This window comes from Amblyraja radiata, chromosome 28, assembly GCF_010909765.2.
Source record: "Amblyraja radiata isolate CabotCenter1 chromosome 28, sAmbRad1.1.pri, whole genome shotgun sequence".
NCBI lineage: Eukaryota > Metazoa > Chordata > Chondrichthyes > Rajiformes > Rajidae > Amblyraja > Amblyraja radiata.
The window spans coordinates 28,529,569-28,544,997 of record NC_045983.1 but is presented as its reverse complement, the minus strand read 5'-3'; the positions used below and the strand labels follow the sequence as shown (position 1 = coordinate 28,544,997).

Sequence of the window (15,429 nt, the reverse complement as noted above, 5' to 3'; positions counted from 1 at the left end):
CCTCATGGGTCACAGAATATCCACTAGGATTTCTCCCTGGAGTGAATGTCAAATTTCCTGAAAGTTCCTGAAGCCCTCTGCAGTAGAGGTTGTGGATGTGGGAGGTATTGTTGGAAATAGCTTAGGTGAGTCGGTGCAATAATTTTGTGGACAGTACACATCTGCAGCCATGAAAGGGGGGGGGGGGGGGTGAATGTTTAGACAATAGGTGCAGGAGTAGGCCATTCGGCCCTTCGAGTCAGCACCACCATTCAATGTGATCATGGCTGATCATCCCCAATCAGTACCCCTTTCCTGCCTTCTCCCCATATCCCCTGACTCTGTTATCTTTAAGAGCCCTATTTAGCTCTCTCTTGAAAGTATCCATAGAACCGGCCTCCACCGCCCTCTGAGGCAGAAAATTCCACAGACTCACAACTGTGAGAAAAAGTGTTTCCTTCGTCTCCGTTCTAAATGGCTTACCCCTTATTCTTAAAGGGGTACGCCATTTAGAAGTCATAAATTCTTTAGGGTGGCTATAGGGTGACTATTTGGACTTGACTGCTATCTTTTGTTCAGTTTAGAGATACTGCGCCAGAGCAGGCCCTTCGGCCCACCGAGCCTGCACCGGCCAGCGATCCCTGTACCCTATGCACCAGAGAAAATTTACCTTTTTTTCATAACCAAATGAAAAAGAACCTGCAAACATGCACGTCTTTGGAGTGAGAGAGTTAGCTGGAGCACCCGGGAAAAAAACCCACGCAGGTCACGGGGAGAACGTACAAACCCCGTACAGACAGCACCCGTGGTCAGGATCCAACCCGGGTTTCTGGTGCTGTGAGGCAGCGAACTATACCGCTACCCACCATTCCGCCCCTTTATCACCTCAAAACAAAAATCTGTAAGTTAATGCTAGTAATGGCTCCCCCAAATAATATCTATATTTTGATTGTAGAATCAAAGAAATGCAGATGGTTGTTGACACAAAAGGACGCAAAATGCTGGAGTAACTTAGCAGGTCAGGCAACGTCTCTGGAGAACATGGATAGGTGACGTCTCAGGTTGATGGGTTAATGACCCTAAACATCACCTATCCATAGGTTCATATGCTGTAGGAGCAGAATTAGGCCATTCGGCCCATCAAGTCTACTCCATCATTCAATCATGGCTGACCTATCACCGTCATTCATCATGGCTGATCTATCTATCCCTCTCAAACCCTTTCTCTCCATAACCACTGACACCCGTACTAATCAAGAATCTGTCAATCTCCACCTTAAAAATATCCATTGACGGCCTCCACAGCCGTCTGTGGCAATGAATTCCACAGATTCATCACCCTTGGTTCTTGGTTTCCTGGTCCTCAAAAAATATTCCAAATGGAGGTGGTGGAGGGTGGATTTAATCAAAAAATGGTTATTGGGAAAAAAGGTTTAGTTGCGTCTGGTTGGGTAACTATGGTAGGGTGAAGACTATTCCGTGCTTTAAGAATGAATAAAGAAATGCCTCGTCATCTCCTTTCCTAAGGTACATCCTTTTACTCTGGCCCTAAACTCTCCCACTAGTGGAAACACCCTCTCCACATTAACTCCATCCAGGCATTTCACAATTCAGTAAGTTTCAACGTTTCATGTTCTCCAGAGATGCTGCCTGGTCCACTGAACTACTCCAGCACTTTATGTCCTTATTTATATTTTGATTAGTGTCACTACACAAATTAATTTGCCGCTCTGCTGAAACTTTTAGAATTGTGTTGATAAGCCAAGGTGAAAAACTGCTTGGAGACACAAGAAACTGCAGATGCTGGAATCTAATCAAAACACAAAATGCTGGAGGAACTATTCAGGTCAGGCACCATCTGAGGACGGAATGGACAGGCGACATTTCAGGTTGGGATCCCATCAGTCTGAAGAAGGGTCCAGACCCAAAACATCACCTGTCACCCTCCTCAAATGCATCCTGGCCCATTAAGTTCCTCCAGGTTGGAGGAGGAGGAGGAGGAGGAGGGTGTGTGTATGTGTTTTATTTTACTTTCCAAGTCCAACAAAACACTATATACTCTTAATGTGCAGGAAGGAACTGCAGATGGACACAAAATGCTGGAGTAACTCAGCGGGACAGGCAGCATCTCTGGAGAGAAGGAACGGGTTGGGACCCTTCTCCACCAAGAAGGAACTACAGATGTTTAAGAAGGAACTGCAGATGCTGGAAAATCGAAGGCAGACAAAAATGCTGGAGAAACTCAGCAGGTGAAGCAGCATCTATGGAGCGAAGGAAAAGGGCAGCGTTTCGGGTCGAAACCCTTCTTCAGTCTGAGACGTTGGTTTAAACTGAAGATAGACACAAAAGGCTGGAGTAACTCTTTACCCAGCCTCTCCAGGTCCACACTCTGCTACAATTATCCTGTCCTCCCATACATTCTGCACTGTTATAGTGCTTCCTGTAGAGACTGTAAATCATCCAGCATCAAGTAGGTTTTAGAAATCATTACATTACAAGTCCAAGCCCTCCTCTCCTTAGTTGATACAATTCCCTCACCACTCCCCATTTATTCACCCTCGCACTGCTGTTCTCTGCACACTTCCAATCTTGTACTTTTCCACAGCCAGTCAATTGGGGGGGGGGGGGGCGTGACTGTTGGCCCCTGCTGAAACGTTGCTCTTATTCCAATCTACTCGAAGTCACACGAAAGTAGTTTACTTTTTCAACCGTACACTTCCCAATGGTTCAGGCCTCGTTACTGCTTGCAACCATTCCCTCATTACCCCTCCTCCCTTCCCACCCCTCCCCCCCCCCCCCCCCAAAAAAAAAAACCTCTTAAGCATTTTATAAGAAAATGGAAGTTTAATTAGCTAAATAATGTCGGTTTCAATCGGTGGCTTCAGCAGAAATTTACCCCCACACACACACAGTTGCATACATTTGTTTAATGCCACACTGCACTGTGCTGTTCTGCACGTTAGAAAGTGCCTGCATTTAGCAAAGCAGTAACACAAACCAGACTGCCTCTTTCAAATGAATCAAAGCCCAGCCATCCCTGCATGTCAGCCCGCACTGCTATTTTTCTTTTCTCTGCAACATATCCACTTTTTGATTTCTTCGGGGCAACAACAATAACAACAACAAAATACTTGCAGCAACTTCTAAAGAAAAATGTGTTGCACATTAAATCGCTGCGTCGTGATTGTACAAATGCGTGCATCAGGCCGGGTGAAACAAATCTGCTGACTTGGCAAAAAGTGGGTGAGAGAAAAAAAAATTGGTTGCAAGATCAACTAGGTGTTAAACGACCTTATTTTTTATACTTTTGCAAAATCAGTTTGACTATCCGGCTGCAACCCTGGGTTGTCACCAAGATGATTTGACTTTGGTTGCATTTCTGGACTGAAAATAACACGTTACAGCCACAATAAGCTGTGGGCTGTTCGACTCACCACATCATAAAACATTATATTCAATATCTGGGATTTATCTCCCCCTCCCCCCAAAAAAAATAGAATATCCACAAAGAAGTACAATTTGATCAAACAAATATCACATTGCATTGGAAGATCTAAATGTAAAAAAGGAGTGCCTCGCTGCTAAATCCCAGCTAATAATGTTCTGAAAGTCATTGAAGCAACGAGATTTTCCCTAGTATCTGCTAACGCCTGTGCACTTAAACAAAGGCGATCAAACTCCAAACTGGGGGACGCTGCACGTTCAATAAACCGGGATAACAAGACCCCTTAGAACGGATAGTCTTTTTAAAACGGTAAAGCAAAATTATGATTTCTGCAAACAACAACGAGCGGTGGATTTTTTTTTTTTTTACACACACACAGGGGCGGGGTGTGGAGGTCGTTCGTTCATCTAGCTGAGCTCTGGTGCGATCAGGTGTCATTGCAATGTTGGACAGCCTGCTCTCTCTGTGCTTAAACCCAACAATGTTAAAAATCCCACCTAATCCCAGGCGCTGCTCAAACGCTGTTTTAAAGACGCCGGTTCCCTCTTCCAACACCAGGGCTACTACTCCAGACCAAGAGCCGAATGAATGCTTTGACCCGTTTGCATTCCCCTTCTCTTCCCCTTTCCCCCCGGGTCTGCCGTTTATTTCAACTGCACTTTCCCCTGCTGTGCTTGAATCAAATTATCCATCTGCAGACGACAATGACTGTCCCACTAGGCCGGGATAAGTAGCTGTTTTTAAAAAATTCTTCCAAAAACACAGTCCCAGTCAATTGCTGCCACCTTCTCCTCTATCTTGCCTCCCGGTGTCTGTCGAAGCAATGACATCAACTGTTGTTTTCCTCCCCTTAGCTTGCAGTTTGCACTGCAAGACAGGACTGCATGAGTCCCCACTAAATGTGCCATTGTGCTCTGCCCCCTTCAACGTGTTCTTCGATTTTTGTTTTTGCAGACTTACCTCGTCTTTGAAGGCAGGAAAGCAAGTTTTATTAATCCGTGAGTAAACAACTGGATGTCGTCCTTGGCTATACTCGCTACCTTCAGCCTGTGCTCTAAGATGTGCAGTTCCATATTTTCCTCCTTTTCATTTGTGGATCATCTCGTTGCAACAAAAAAATAAAATCAAAAAAAATCCTCGTCCTCCTTTATATCATTTCCCACTTGGTCTGCAAATATGTTTTTTTTTAAATAAAAAGTTCCTTGAAAAGAGGGAGGGAGGGAGGTGGAGGAAGGGGGAGAGGGAGGAAGGGAGGGAGGGGTGGGTGGAGAGAGATTAGAAAAAGAGAGGAGGTTGGGTGGAATAGGCAACATGCAGAGTGATGATCCTAGCAGTTCCCACTGTAACAGCTCGTTTCACTGTAACAAACAACATGCTACTCAGACCGCCCGCACTGCGCATGCCCCGGCGCCCAGGGCACGCTGGGAGTTGTAGTCCATACTACTGCGCATGCGCGGGGAAGGTGGCTTTTATTTTTTAGCTGGAGCCCCTCTTCCATGAGATCCAGAGACCTTCTCCCAGCTAACAATGATCTATTCTACATTTTCCTTGATCTCCGTCCACTTTGTGGTACATGTGACAATAAAAGTCCTTTGAAACTTGCTCCTGGTTTCACACCTTACGTTTAGAAGGGTCTCGATCCGAAACGTCACCCGTTCCATCTCTCCAGAGATGCTGCCTGTCCCCGCCGAGTTACTCCAGCTTTTTGTGTCTGTCTTACGTTTCCTTATCTAATGTGTCTCCCTCTCCCCTGGCTGTCAGTCTGAAGAAGGGTCTCGACCCGAAACGTCACCCATTCCATCTCTCCAGAGATGCTGCCTGTCCCGCCGAGTTATTCCGGCTTTTTGTGTCTGTTTTAGGGTTGCCATATGTCCCAGATAAAATAATGAGATTCTTACTTGCAGCAGCACAACAGAATATTTAAACATAGTTCCCTGTAAGCAAAAGAGTGTTTTGTTGTCTTATGCCCCGTACAGAACAATGGAAATCTTACTTGCAGCAGCACAACATAATTGGTAAACATAGTACACTGTAAGCAATATAATAAACTAGAGAAAAAAAAGTTCAGTGTGTGTGTGTATATACACATACAGTACATGTACACATAAGATAGATACAAAATGCTGGAGTAACTCAGCAGGACAGGTATCATCTCCAGAGAGGAGGAATGGGTGACGTTTCGGGTCGAGACCCTTCTTCAGAAGTCTTGACCTGAAGCGTCACCCATTCCTTCTCTCCAGAGATGCTGCCTGTCCCGCTGAGTAACTCCAGATTTTTGTGTCTATCTTCAGTTTAAACCAGCATCTGCAATTCCTTACGACATATACACATATATACACACCAAAATCTGGAGTAACTCAGCGGGTCAGACAGCACCTCTGGAGAAAAATAATAAGTTCAAGTTAAGTTTTAAAGTTAAGGTTTAAGTTTCAAATGAATGTCTCAAAAACAACATCCTACAAGGCATGTTGTTCAAACAGCCTAAGAGAGAATTCTGACTATGTATTTTTTAAATCACTTTGGAAGCAGAAAAGGTTTGTTTTTCTTGCAAAGCCTTGCTGATGATGGTTAAGAGTTATGGCAGCTTATCGATCAAAATATATTGGACATTTACCACACTGTAAATATTAAATGACACATAGAAAACGAACGTTGCCATGAAGCTTCTGCAACTTTTGATTCAACTTTGTACCTAATAATAAGAACAGAAAATAAATGAAAGCAGCGAAATACGGAAATGTTATATTTATGCAAAATTGCTTGTGTTCACATTTTGCATAGTAACACACTTTAACGCCAAAATAGGTTAGTGGGTTTGGTCTGTAAATGCTGGTTTATATCAAAGATAGACACAAAGTGCTGGAGTACTCAGTGGGCCTTGGTCTCCAGAGATGCTGCTTAACCTCCTTTATGTCTGTCTTTCTTTAACTAAATATCAACTCTGAACAATAACACTGGGCTACACAAAATTGCTGGGGAAACTCAGCGGGTGCAGCAGCATCTATGGAGCGAAGGAAATAGGCGACGTTTCGGGCCGAAACCCTTCTTCAGACTGCTGGGCTGTTGACTTTTATCAAATCTCTGACTTTTTTAAACATTTAAGAAACAGATTAGGGCGGCACGGTGGCGCAGCGGTAGAGTTGCTGCCTTACAGCGCCAGAGACCCGGGTTCGATCCTGACTGCTGGTGCTGTCTGTACAGAGTTTGTACGTTCTTCCCGTGACCTGCGTGGGTTTTTCTCTGAGTACTCCGGTATCCTCCCACACTCCAAAGACGTACAGGTTTGTAGGCTAATTACCTTTGGTACAAAATTGTAATTTGTCCCTATTGTATGTAGGATAGTGTTAGTGTGCAGGGATCACGGACTTGATGGGCCGATGGGCCTGTTTCAGTGCTGTATCTCTAAACTAAACTAAACAGCACTGAACTGAACTGAACTAAACTGAACTAGAAGCATTTAGCATGTGGGAGTAATATCTTAACATATCCTCATACCGTAGATAAGCCAGTACTTTAGAAAGCTCAGGGCCTTAATTGAGAGAAAAGAACAGGAGAATTCAGCGAGTAAGATTGAGTGGGGACTTCAGGCTGTGGAGTTGAACTGATCATTGCTTGGGGACAAACAGAAGGTGGTTTCGAGGAGTAGGTGGTGGGGTTAGAGACTGAGTGAGATCAGGAGAAATGGGAGGGTTAATACAATATGCGGGGGAGGGGTGCAGACTAAAGTTATGGGACTTAGCAGAGCAGAGACTCAGCTATGAAAACGTGAAATAAATGCAGCGGGTGCTGATCAGCAGGTCAGCCACAGCATTTTGGATAATGTTTCAGATCTGGGGCCCTTTCTTCAAAACACTTTAGCATGAAGGGGATGTAATGCTGAGGCTACATAAGGCGACGGTCAGGCCACATTTGGAGTATTGCGGGCAGTTTTGGGCACCATATCTGAGGAAGGAGGTGCTGGCTCTGGAGAGGGTTCAGAGGAGGTTGACAAGAATGATCCCAGGAATGAGTGGGTTAACATATGATTGAATGCACATCTGGAAATGTGAGACAGCAGCACCACTAGTTGCACCATTATGTTCCCGGTCAAAGCAAGGGTTTAAAGTCTCGCTGAGGTTGCTGTTAGGTCAGTGAGCAACCAAGAGCCAGGGAGAAAAGATAAGTTAAAGCTTGTGTGGGAAGGAACTGCAGACGCTGGTTTATACCGAAGATAGACACAAAATGCTGGAGAAACTCAGCGGGTCAGGCAGCTTCTCTGGAGAAAAGGAGTAGGTGACGTTGCGGGTCAGAACCCTCCTTCAGACTGAAAGATAGAGAAGGCCAGAACAAAACAGGGCCAGCAACAGAAGGGTGGAGCCCACAATGGTCTATTGTTGGCTGGGGAAGGTGTGCTAACGAGAGGGATACAAGGATGCAAACTGGTGGGATGACTAGGGAGGGTGGGGAGAGAGAGGGGGGGGGGGGGGGGGGGATGCAGGGAATGCAGGAGCTACTTGAAATTTGAGAAATCAGTGTTCAATCTGCTGGGTTGTAAGCTGCCCGAGCAAAATATGAGATGAAGAAGGGTCTCGACCCGAAACGTCACCCATTCATTCTCCCCAGAGACGTTACCTGCCCCGCTGAGTTACTCCAGCATTTTTGTGTCTATGAGGTGCTGTTCCTCCAATTTGCTTGTGGCCTCACTCTGACAGTGAGGGGGGCCCGGGACAGAAAGGTCAGTGTGGGAATGGGAAAGGGAGTTAAAAGTGTTTAGCAACTGGGAGATTGCGTAGGCCCAGGCGGAGTGAACATGAGTTCAAGCTTGTGTTTGAGTTAAAGCTTGAGAAAAGGTAGACAATAGACAATAGGTGCAGGAGTAGGTCATTCGGCCCTTCGAGCCAATTTAAAACTTTACAAAACCCAATTAACCTACAAACCTGCACGTCTTTGGAGTGTGAGGAGGAAACCGAAGATCTCGGAGGAAACCCACGCAGGTCACGGGGAGCACGCACAAACTCTGTACAGACAAGCACCCGTGGTCAGGGTCGAACCCGGGTCTCTGGCGCTGTAAGGCAGCAGCTCCACTACTGCGCCACCTACCAGCCCATCTACTCCGGCAGATCATTCCATATACCCACCAAAGCAATCACTCTGTAGGACCCTGATGACCGACAAATACTAGCTCTCTTGACTACACAGCAAAGGAAATGCTGCAGGAAAAGGTGAAACTAATTTTCCCTAATATTGTATTGTTAACGGAATGGATTAATTCCCACAGATATTCCGGGTTGATTACTACATTATAACAATCTGTGCTATCGTAAAATATTTTATTGACTGGAGATTGCTGTGGGGCTTCACAAGCTTATAATCATAATAATAATAATCATACTTTATTAGCCAAGTATGTTTTGCAACATACGAGGAATTTCATTTGCCGTGCAGTCATACCAATAAAAAGCAACATAACACACAAAACACATTTTAACATTAACATCCACCACAGTGACTCCTCCACATTCCTCACTGTGATGGAAGGTGAAAAAAAGTTCAATCTCTTCTCTTCTCCTGCGGCCAGGGACCTATAGCCTTCCGTTGACGGGGTGATCTTGACTCCCGTAGCCGGCGGCGTTTTGGGCCATCGCGTCGGAGCGATCAAGTTTCTGCATCGGGGGGGATCTCAGCTCCCCCGCGCCGGGCGATCTGATCCCGGGTCCGGGCTGGTCGAAACCTTCTGCGTCGTTTGGAGCTGCCCGACATCGGTCTCTACTCAAGACTGCGAGCTCCTCGATGGTGAAATCCGCAGGCCGCGAATTGGAGCGTCGATCCCAGGTAAGGGATCGCAGGCTCCGATGGTAAGTCCACGGCCCCGCGGTGGGGCTCAAAGTCAGTCTCGAGCAAAACCGCCAGCTCCATGATGTTAGGCCGCAGAACGACCGGAGATACGATCCAGTAAAAAAGGTACGAGATTGAAAAACGTTACCCTGACCCCCCCCCACCCCACCACCCCCACATAAAACCACCCAGAGAACAGTAACGCATACTTTTTAAAACACACTAAAAATGAGAGACCAATTTATTGAAGGGGTTTCCTTTCTTTCCTTAAACGGTGTGGCTTATTAGACTTCGATCACTGGCTGCAAGGTCAGAAGATTCAATATGTTTTAATTAAAATTAGGGATGCAATCGTTTCCTTAACTTTTTTCACTCCTTTCTACACTAACGTAAGGCACCACAGTTATTAAAGAGTAAATTTAGTTTAGTTTAGAGATACAGCGTGGAAACAGGCCCTTCGGAACCACCGAGTCCGCACCGACCTACAAACTCCGTATGGACAGCACAGGGTAGTCGGGATCGAACCCGGGTCTCTGGCGCCACAAGCGCTATAAGGCAGCAACTATACCGCTGCGCCTACGTGCCGCCTTTATCTGTATCTTAAATGTTTAAAAAAGTCAGAGATTTGATACAAGCCAACAGCCCAGTGTTATTGTTCAGAGTTGATATTTAGTTAAAGATAGACATAAAGTGCTGGAGTAATTCAGCAGGTTAGGCAGCATCTGTGGAGACCAAGGCCCTCTGAGTTACTCCAGCACTTTGTGTCTATCCTTGGTACAAACCAGCATCTGCAGTTCTGAACAGTCTGAAGAAGGGTTTCGGCCCGAAACGTCGCCTATTTCCTTCGCTCCATAGATGCTGCTGCACCCGCTGAGTTTCCCCAGCAATTTTGTGTACCTTCGATATTCCAGCATCTGCAGTTCCCTTTTGAACACTTTGTCTACTCCACTGCGATATCTCCTCAAGGTATGCCTACTTTGAAGAAGTTCTCCTCCTCTCTCCGGAGACAGTTTCACAACCTCCTCTCTAACTGCACACCTTCTGTGATCCCCCCTGCCCTCCAACTGTACGGAGTCTGAAGAAGGGTTTCGGCCCGAAACGTCGCCTATTTCCTTCGCTCCATAGATGCTGCTGCACCCGCTGAGTTTCCCCAGCAATTTTGTGTATCTGCAGTTCTTTGCTTCTACCTGTTATTTAGCTATACCACCACTCTCTCTCTCCATCACTCCTCCTCATCTAAAGACTGACCTCTGCCTGCCTGCATATAATTCCACAGTTTAGTTCAGAGATACAGCATTGAATCAGGCCCTTCGGCCCACCAAGTCCACACTGACCATCGATCACCCCCTGTTCACACTAGTTCTATGTTATCCCACTTTCCCGTCCAGTACCTACACACTAGGGTTTTCTTTTTACAGAGGACCAATTAACCTACAGACCTGCATGTCTTTGGGATGTGGGAGGAAACTGGAGCGCCCGGAGAAAACCCAAAGCGATCACAGGGAGAAGTGCAAACTCCACACAGACAGAAACTCTAGTCAAGGTCTCTGGTGCTGTGAGGCAGCAGCTCTCTGAAATACCTGAGAAATGGGAAGGAAAGTACGATTTAATGCAATTTTTATCCAGATTGTGTTCCATTTAATCTGCACAGAACTTAGGGCAGAGCAGTGGTGCAGCGGGTAGATCTGCCACCTCACAGCTCCAGTGACCAGAGTTCGATCCTGATCTTGGATGCTGTCTGTGTGGAGTTTGCATGTTCTCCCTATCACTGCATGGGTTTCTTTTGGGTGCTGCCCCCCCCCCATCCTCTTCCCAAAGGTTTGCAGGATAATTGGTCGTTGTAAATTGCCTCTGATGGTGAAGAGAGTGGGTGATGAGTGGTCGGCATGGACACGACGGGCCGAAGGGCCTGTTTCTAAGCTGTATCTTTCAATCAATCAATTAGAAACATAGAAAAGAGGTGCAAGAGTAGGCCATTTGGCCGCTTCGTGCCAGCACCGCCATTCAATACGATCATGGCTGATCATCGAAAATCAGTACCCCGTTCCTGCTTTCTCCCCATATCCTTTGAAATAGGAGTCAGGGGATATGGGGAGAAGGCAGGAATGGGGTACTGATTGGGGATGATCAGCCATGATCACATTGAATAGTGGTGCTGGCTCGAAGGGCCGAATGGCCTACTCCTGCACCTATTGTCTATTGTCTATTGATTCAGCTAGCCCTAGGAGCTGTGTCTAACTCTCTTTTGAAAACATTTTAATCAGGACAAGTTTTAGCTCTCCGACGATATCCCCTCTTTGCTTCAGGGTTCCTGGACACAGGATATGGACAGGCCAGGCCTCTTGAATGGTCAAGCCTTTAACTTGTAAAGGACACCATCGTGGAGGCTGTTCCTTTCCTCATCTAAAGGACACAAAGTGCTGGAGTAGCTCGGCAGTTCCGGCAGCATCTCTGGAGAAAATGGACAGGTGACATTTCGGGTCGAGACCCTTCTTCAGACCGTCCCTTTCCTCGCCTAATTCCAAGGCAAATTCCTCCCCGCAGGGATCACCAAATAGTTCAGTTTAGTTTAGGAAGGAACTGCAGATGCTGGTTTAAACCGAAGATAGACACAAAAAGCTGAAGTAACTCAGCGGGTCAGGCAGCATCTCTGGAGAGAAAGAATGGGTGACGTTTCGGGTCGAGACCCTTCTTCAGACAGTTTAGTTCAATTTAGTTGAGACTGAAGGAGGGTCTCGACCCAAAACGCCACCCATTGCTTCTATCTTGAGGTGCTGCCTGCCCCGCTGAGTCACTGCAGCTTTCTCTGGTGGAAATCCGCATCTTCCATTCCTTCCTACAGATTTAGTTCTGTCCAGTTTAGTTTATTATCATGTGTTTATTATTAGGTACAGAGAAAAGCTTTTGTTTTTGCTGCTTGCTAATAGCAATTGGCATTACTATTCTCTGAGTTTCACAGCCGTAGTTAAGTTGTGGATCTCCAACTGCTGCTCAGACAGAAAGTGACTAATTCTGCCCAGATGGGGAAGCAAATCAAGGTATTTTCTGGTCTGTGAAATTCAATCACAGGTTGATTTTTTATTAGCAAGTGTCCTGACACAAAGAGCTTCGAAAGTAAACAAAGAGTTCGGGGAGGGAGGGGGGTTGGAGGGTTACAAGGGAGGCCAAAAGAAAACATTTAAAGTAAGGAGAGGATTACCAAAAGGGGAGGTTTCGTCAAAGAACACTTTTCTTTAGCAGTGTTACTCAGGGACAGTGGGGGAGGGGCGGTGTAGCAGTTTACAGGCAGAAGCCAGGCCTTTAGGCAGACCCCTTCCACAGGTCTTTAACTCTTTCACTACCCTTCCCATGAAAACACTTTAACTTCCCCTCCCATTCTCACACTGACCCTTCTGTCCTGGGCCTCCTCCACTGTCAGAGTGAGGCCTAATGCAAATTGGAGGAACAGCACCTCGTATTTCGCTTGGGCCTCTTACACCCCAGCGGTATGAAAATTGATTTCTCTAACTTCAAGTAACCCATGCTTTCCCTCTCTCTCCCCCCGTCTCTCCCCCATCCTAGTCGTTGTACTAGTTTCACTGTCGTCCTGGTGAGTTTCATTGTCTGTATAACTCGTTATCACCCAACCCACAGCCAACAATGGACCATTGTGGGCTCCACCTTTCCTTGATCATCATTATTTGTTTGCATGTCTTTCATTCATTTGTTCTATATCTCCCGTTTCCCTCTCCCCCAACTCTCAGTCTGAAGAAGGGTCTCGACCCGAAAGGTCACCCATTCCTTTTCGTCAGAGATGCTGCCTGACCCGTTGAGTTACTCCAGCGTTTTGAGTCTTCTCCAAGCCGATTCTAGTTGATCCTAAAGGGCCTGTCCCACGAGGCGAGTTCACCCAAGAGCTCTCCCGAGTTTAAAAAAAAAAATCAAACTCGTGGTACCTCATCACGAGTATTTTTTTACTCTTGGGAATTTTTCACACTGTTGAAAAAAACTTCACGAGTTTCTGCGTTTCCCGAGTACCTGCCGTTAGCGTTACGAGCCGCTACGAGACATCCTCGAGCTCCGACGTACCCGCTACGTACATTCTACCACGAGTTTGATTTTTTTTTAAACTCGGGAGAGCTCTTGGGTGAACTTGCATCGTGGGACAAGGCCTTAAACCTTTAGTGAAAAACTTTAATGAAAAGCAGCGGTGAATGCAGGAAAATGCTGCACCTAAAATTCACCAGTGCTTCATGTTTCCCTGCCTGGAAGAACAGTTATCGTGCCATACGTATACGCCCGTTAATACGATGTAAAAATGGCTAAAGCTAATTATTTCTCGACTTTAATTAAATTCCATGCGTTGTTTAATTAAATGAGACTGAATTGCTAAACACCAAGCAACCAACCGCACCAGAATCACAGAGATTTCTGAAGTCACCCAACAAGATTATTTTAAAAAATTGTATTTTAAGAACAAAATTCATAAGCTAAACCAACGCAGGATATATAAGTGTCGGAAAATAAATAATACGTCCAAGCTACTCATTTGAATTAGTGTGTAGGAAGGAACTGCTGATGCTGGTTTACACTGAAGATAGACACACAAAATGGTGGAGTAACTCAGCAGGTCAGGCAGCATCTCTGGAGACAATGAATGGGTGACGTTTCGAGGGTCGAGACCCTTCTTCAGACAGAGAGTCAGGGGAGAGGGAAGCTAGAGATATGGAAGGGAACAAGGGCTACATTTCCTGAACCATTCTACCTTTCCTTGATCATCATCTGCTTTGATCTGTCCTTTTCACACCTTATATTCTCTTTGTAACCTTACGTCACCTGTCCGTGTTCTCCAGAGATGATGCCTGACCCGCTGAGTTACTCCAGCACTTTGTGTCTTTATTTGTAAACCAGCATCTGTAGTTTCTTGAATCCACATAGAACAATAGAGGACAGGACAGACCCATCAGCCCAAAATGTGCGTGCCGAGCATGGTTTTAACCCCCCCGCCAGGTTAAACCGACCTCCTCTGCCTTCATGCGATCTATATCCCTCCATTCCCTGCATATCTGTGTACTTTTCTAAAAATCTCTTAAATGCTCCTGTAGAATCTGCCTCCACGACCACCCCCGACAGCACGTACCCACCACACTCTGTGTGAAAAAAACTTGTCACGGACATCTCCTTTAAAGTTTACCCCTCTCACCTTAAGGTATTCCCATTAGTCCTTGATATTTCCACCTTATGGAAAAATGTTCCGACTCTCTACCATATCTATGCCCCTCTTTTATATACTTCTATATAAGTACGGTGGCGCAGCGGTAGAGTTGCTGCCTTACAGCGCTTGCAGCGCCGGAGACCCGGGTTCGATCCCAACAACGGGTGCTTGTCTATACAGAGTTTGTGCGTTCTCCCCGCGGTCACGTGGATTTTCTCAGAGATCTTCGTTTTTTTCCCCAAACTCCAAACACGTACAGGTTTGTAGGTTAAGTGGCTCGATGTATGTGTAAATTGTTGGGGGTAGTGTTGGTGTGCGGGGACTGCTGGTTGGCTCGGGCTCGGTGGGCTGAAGGGCCTGTTTCCGCACTGTATCTCTAAACTAAACTAAACTAAACTTCTTTCAAGCCTCCACTTAGCCGCCGATGCTCCTGAGAAAAATGTCCAAGTATCCTAATAGGGAACGCTACTAGGGAGTGAAATGTACAGAAGTTTAACATTGAAGGGAGATCAGTTTGAGGTGTGTGCAATTTTGGAAGCACCATTTCCCTCCTCCGGCACTCTAACCCTCGTAGTTTAGTTTAGTTTAGTTTAGAGATACAGCACGGAAACTCAGCGAATCGTCCGATCAGCTGAGAAAGTTATTGGCTGCAACCTTCCCTCCATTGATGAATTGTACACTGCAAGGGCCAGGAAGCAATTGGGTAAGATCTCTGACCCCTCTCACCCTGGCCACAAACTCTTTACATCACTTCCCTCTGGAAGGCGACTCCGGACTGTCAAAGCTGCCACAGCCAGACATAAAAACAGCTTTTTTTCTACGAGTAGTAGCTCTACTCAATAATCGAAAATCTGTAGCCTCCTTTTGCTCTGGTATTTTATTTAATTCACATGTTTAATCGATAATGTTTTATTATTAATGTTAAATGTTTTATGTGTCATTCCTAACTGTCACTGTATGTCATGTTGTCACTTGTGGGCGGAGCACCAAGGCAAAT

The 15,429-nt window shown here is 45.9% G+C and overlaps 1 protein-coding gene across 1 annotated transcript in view; it reads right to left on the bottom strand.

Moving 5' to 3' along the window:
* LOC116989034 (cytosolic arginine sensor for mTORC1 subunit 2) overlaps nt 1–4,801 on the bottom strand; it is a 117,642-nt gene extending 112,841 nt beyond the window's left edge. The window contains exon 1 of the mRNA XM_033046158.1: nt 4,385–4,801. Coding sequence (XP_032902049.1) covers nt 4,385–4,497 — 113 coding nt within the window. The 5' untranslated portion in view covers nt 4,498–4,801. The remainder of the gene's footprint in view (nt 1–4,384) is intronic.
* Between the last annotated feature and the right edge of the window lie 10,628 nt (nt 4,802–15,429).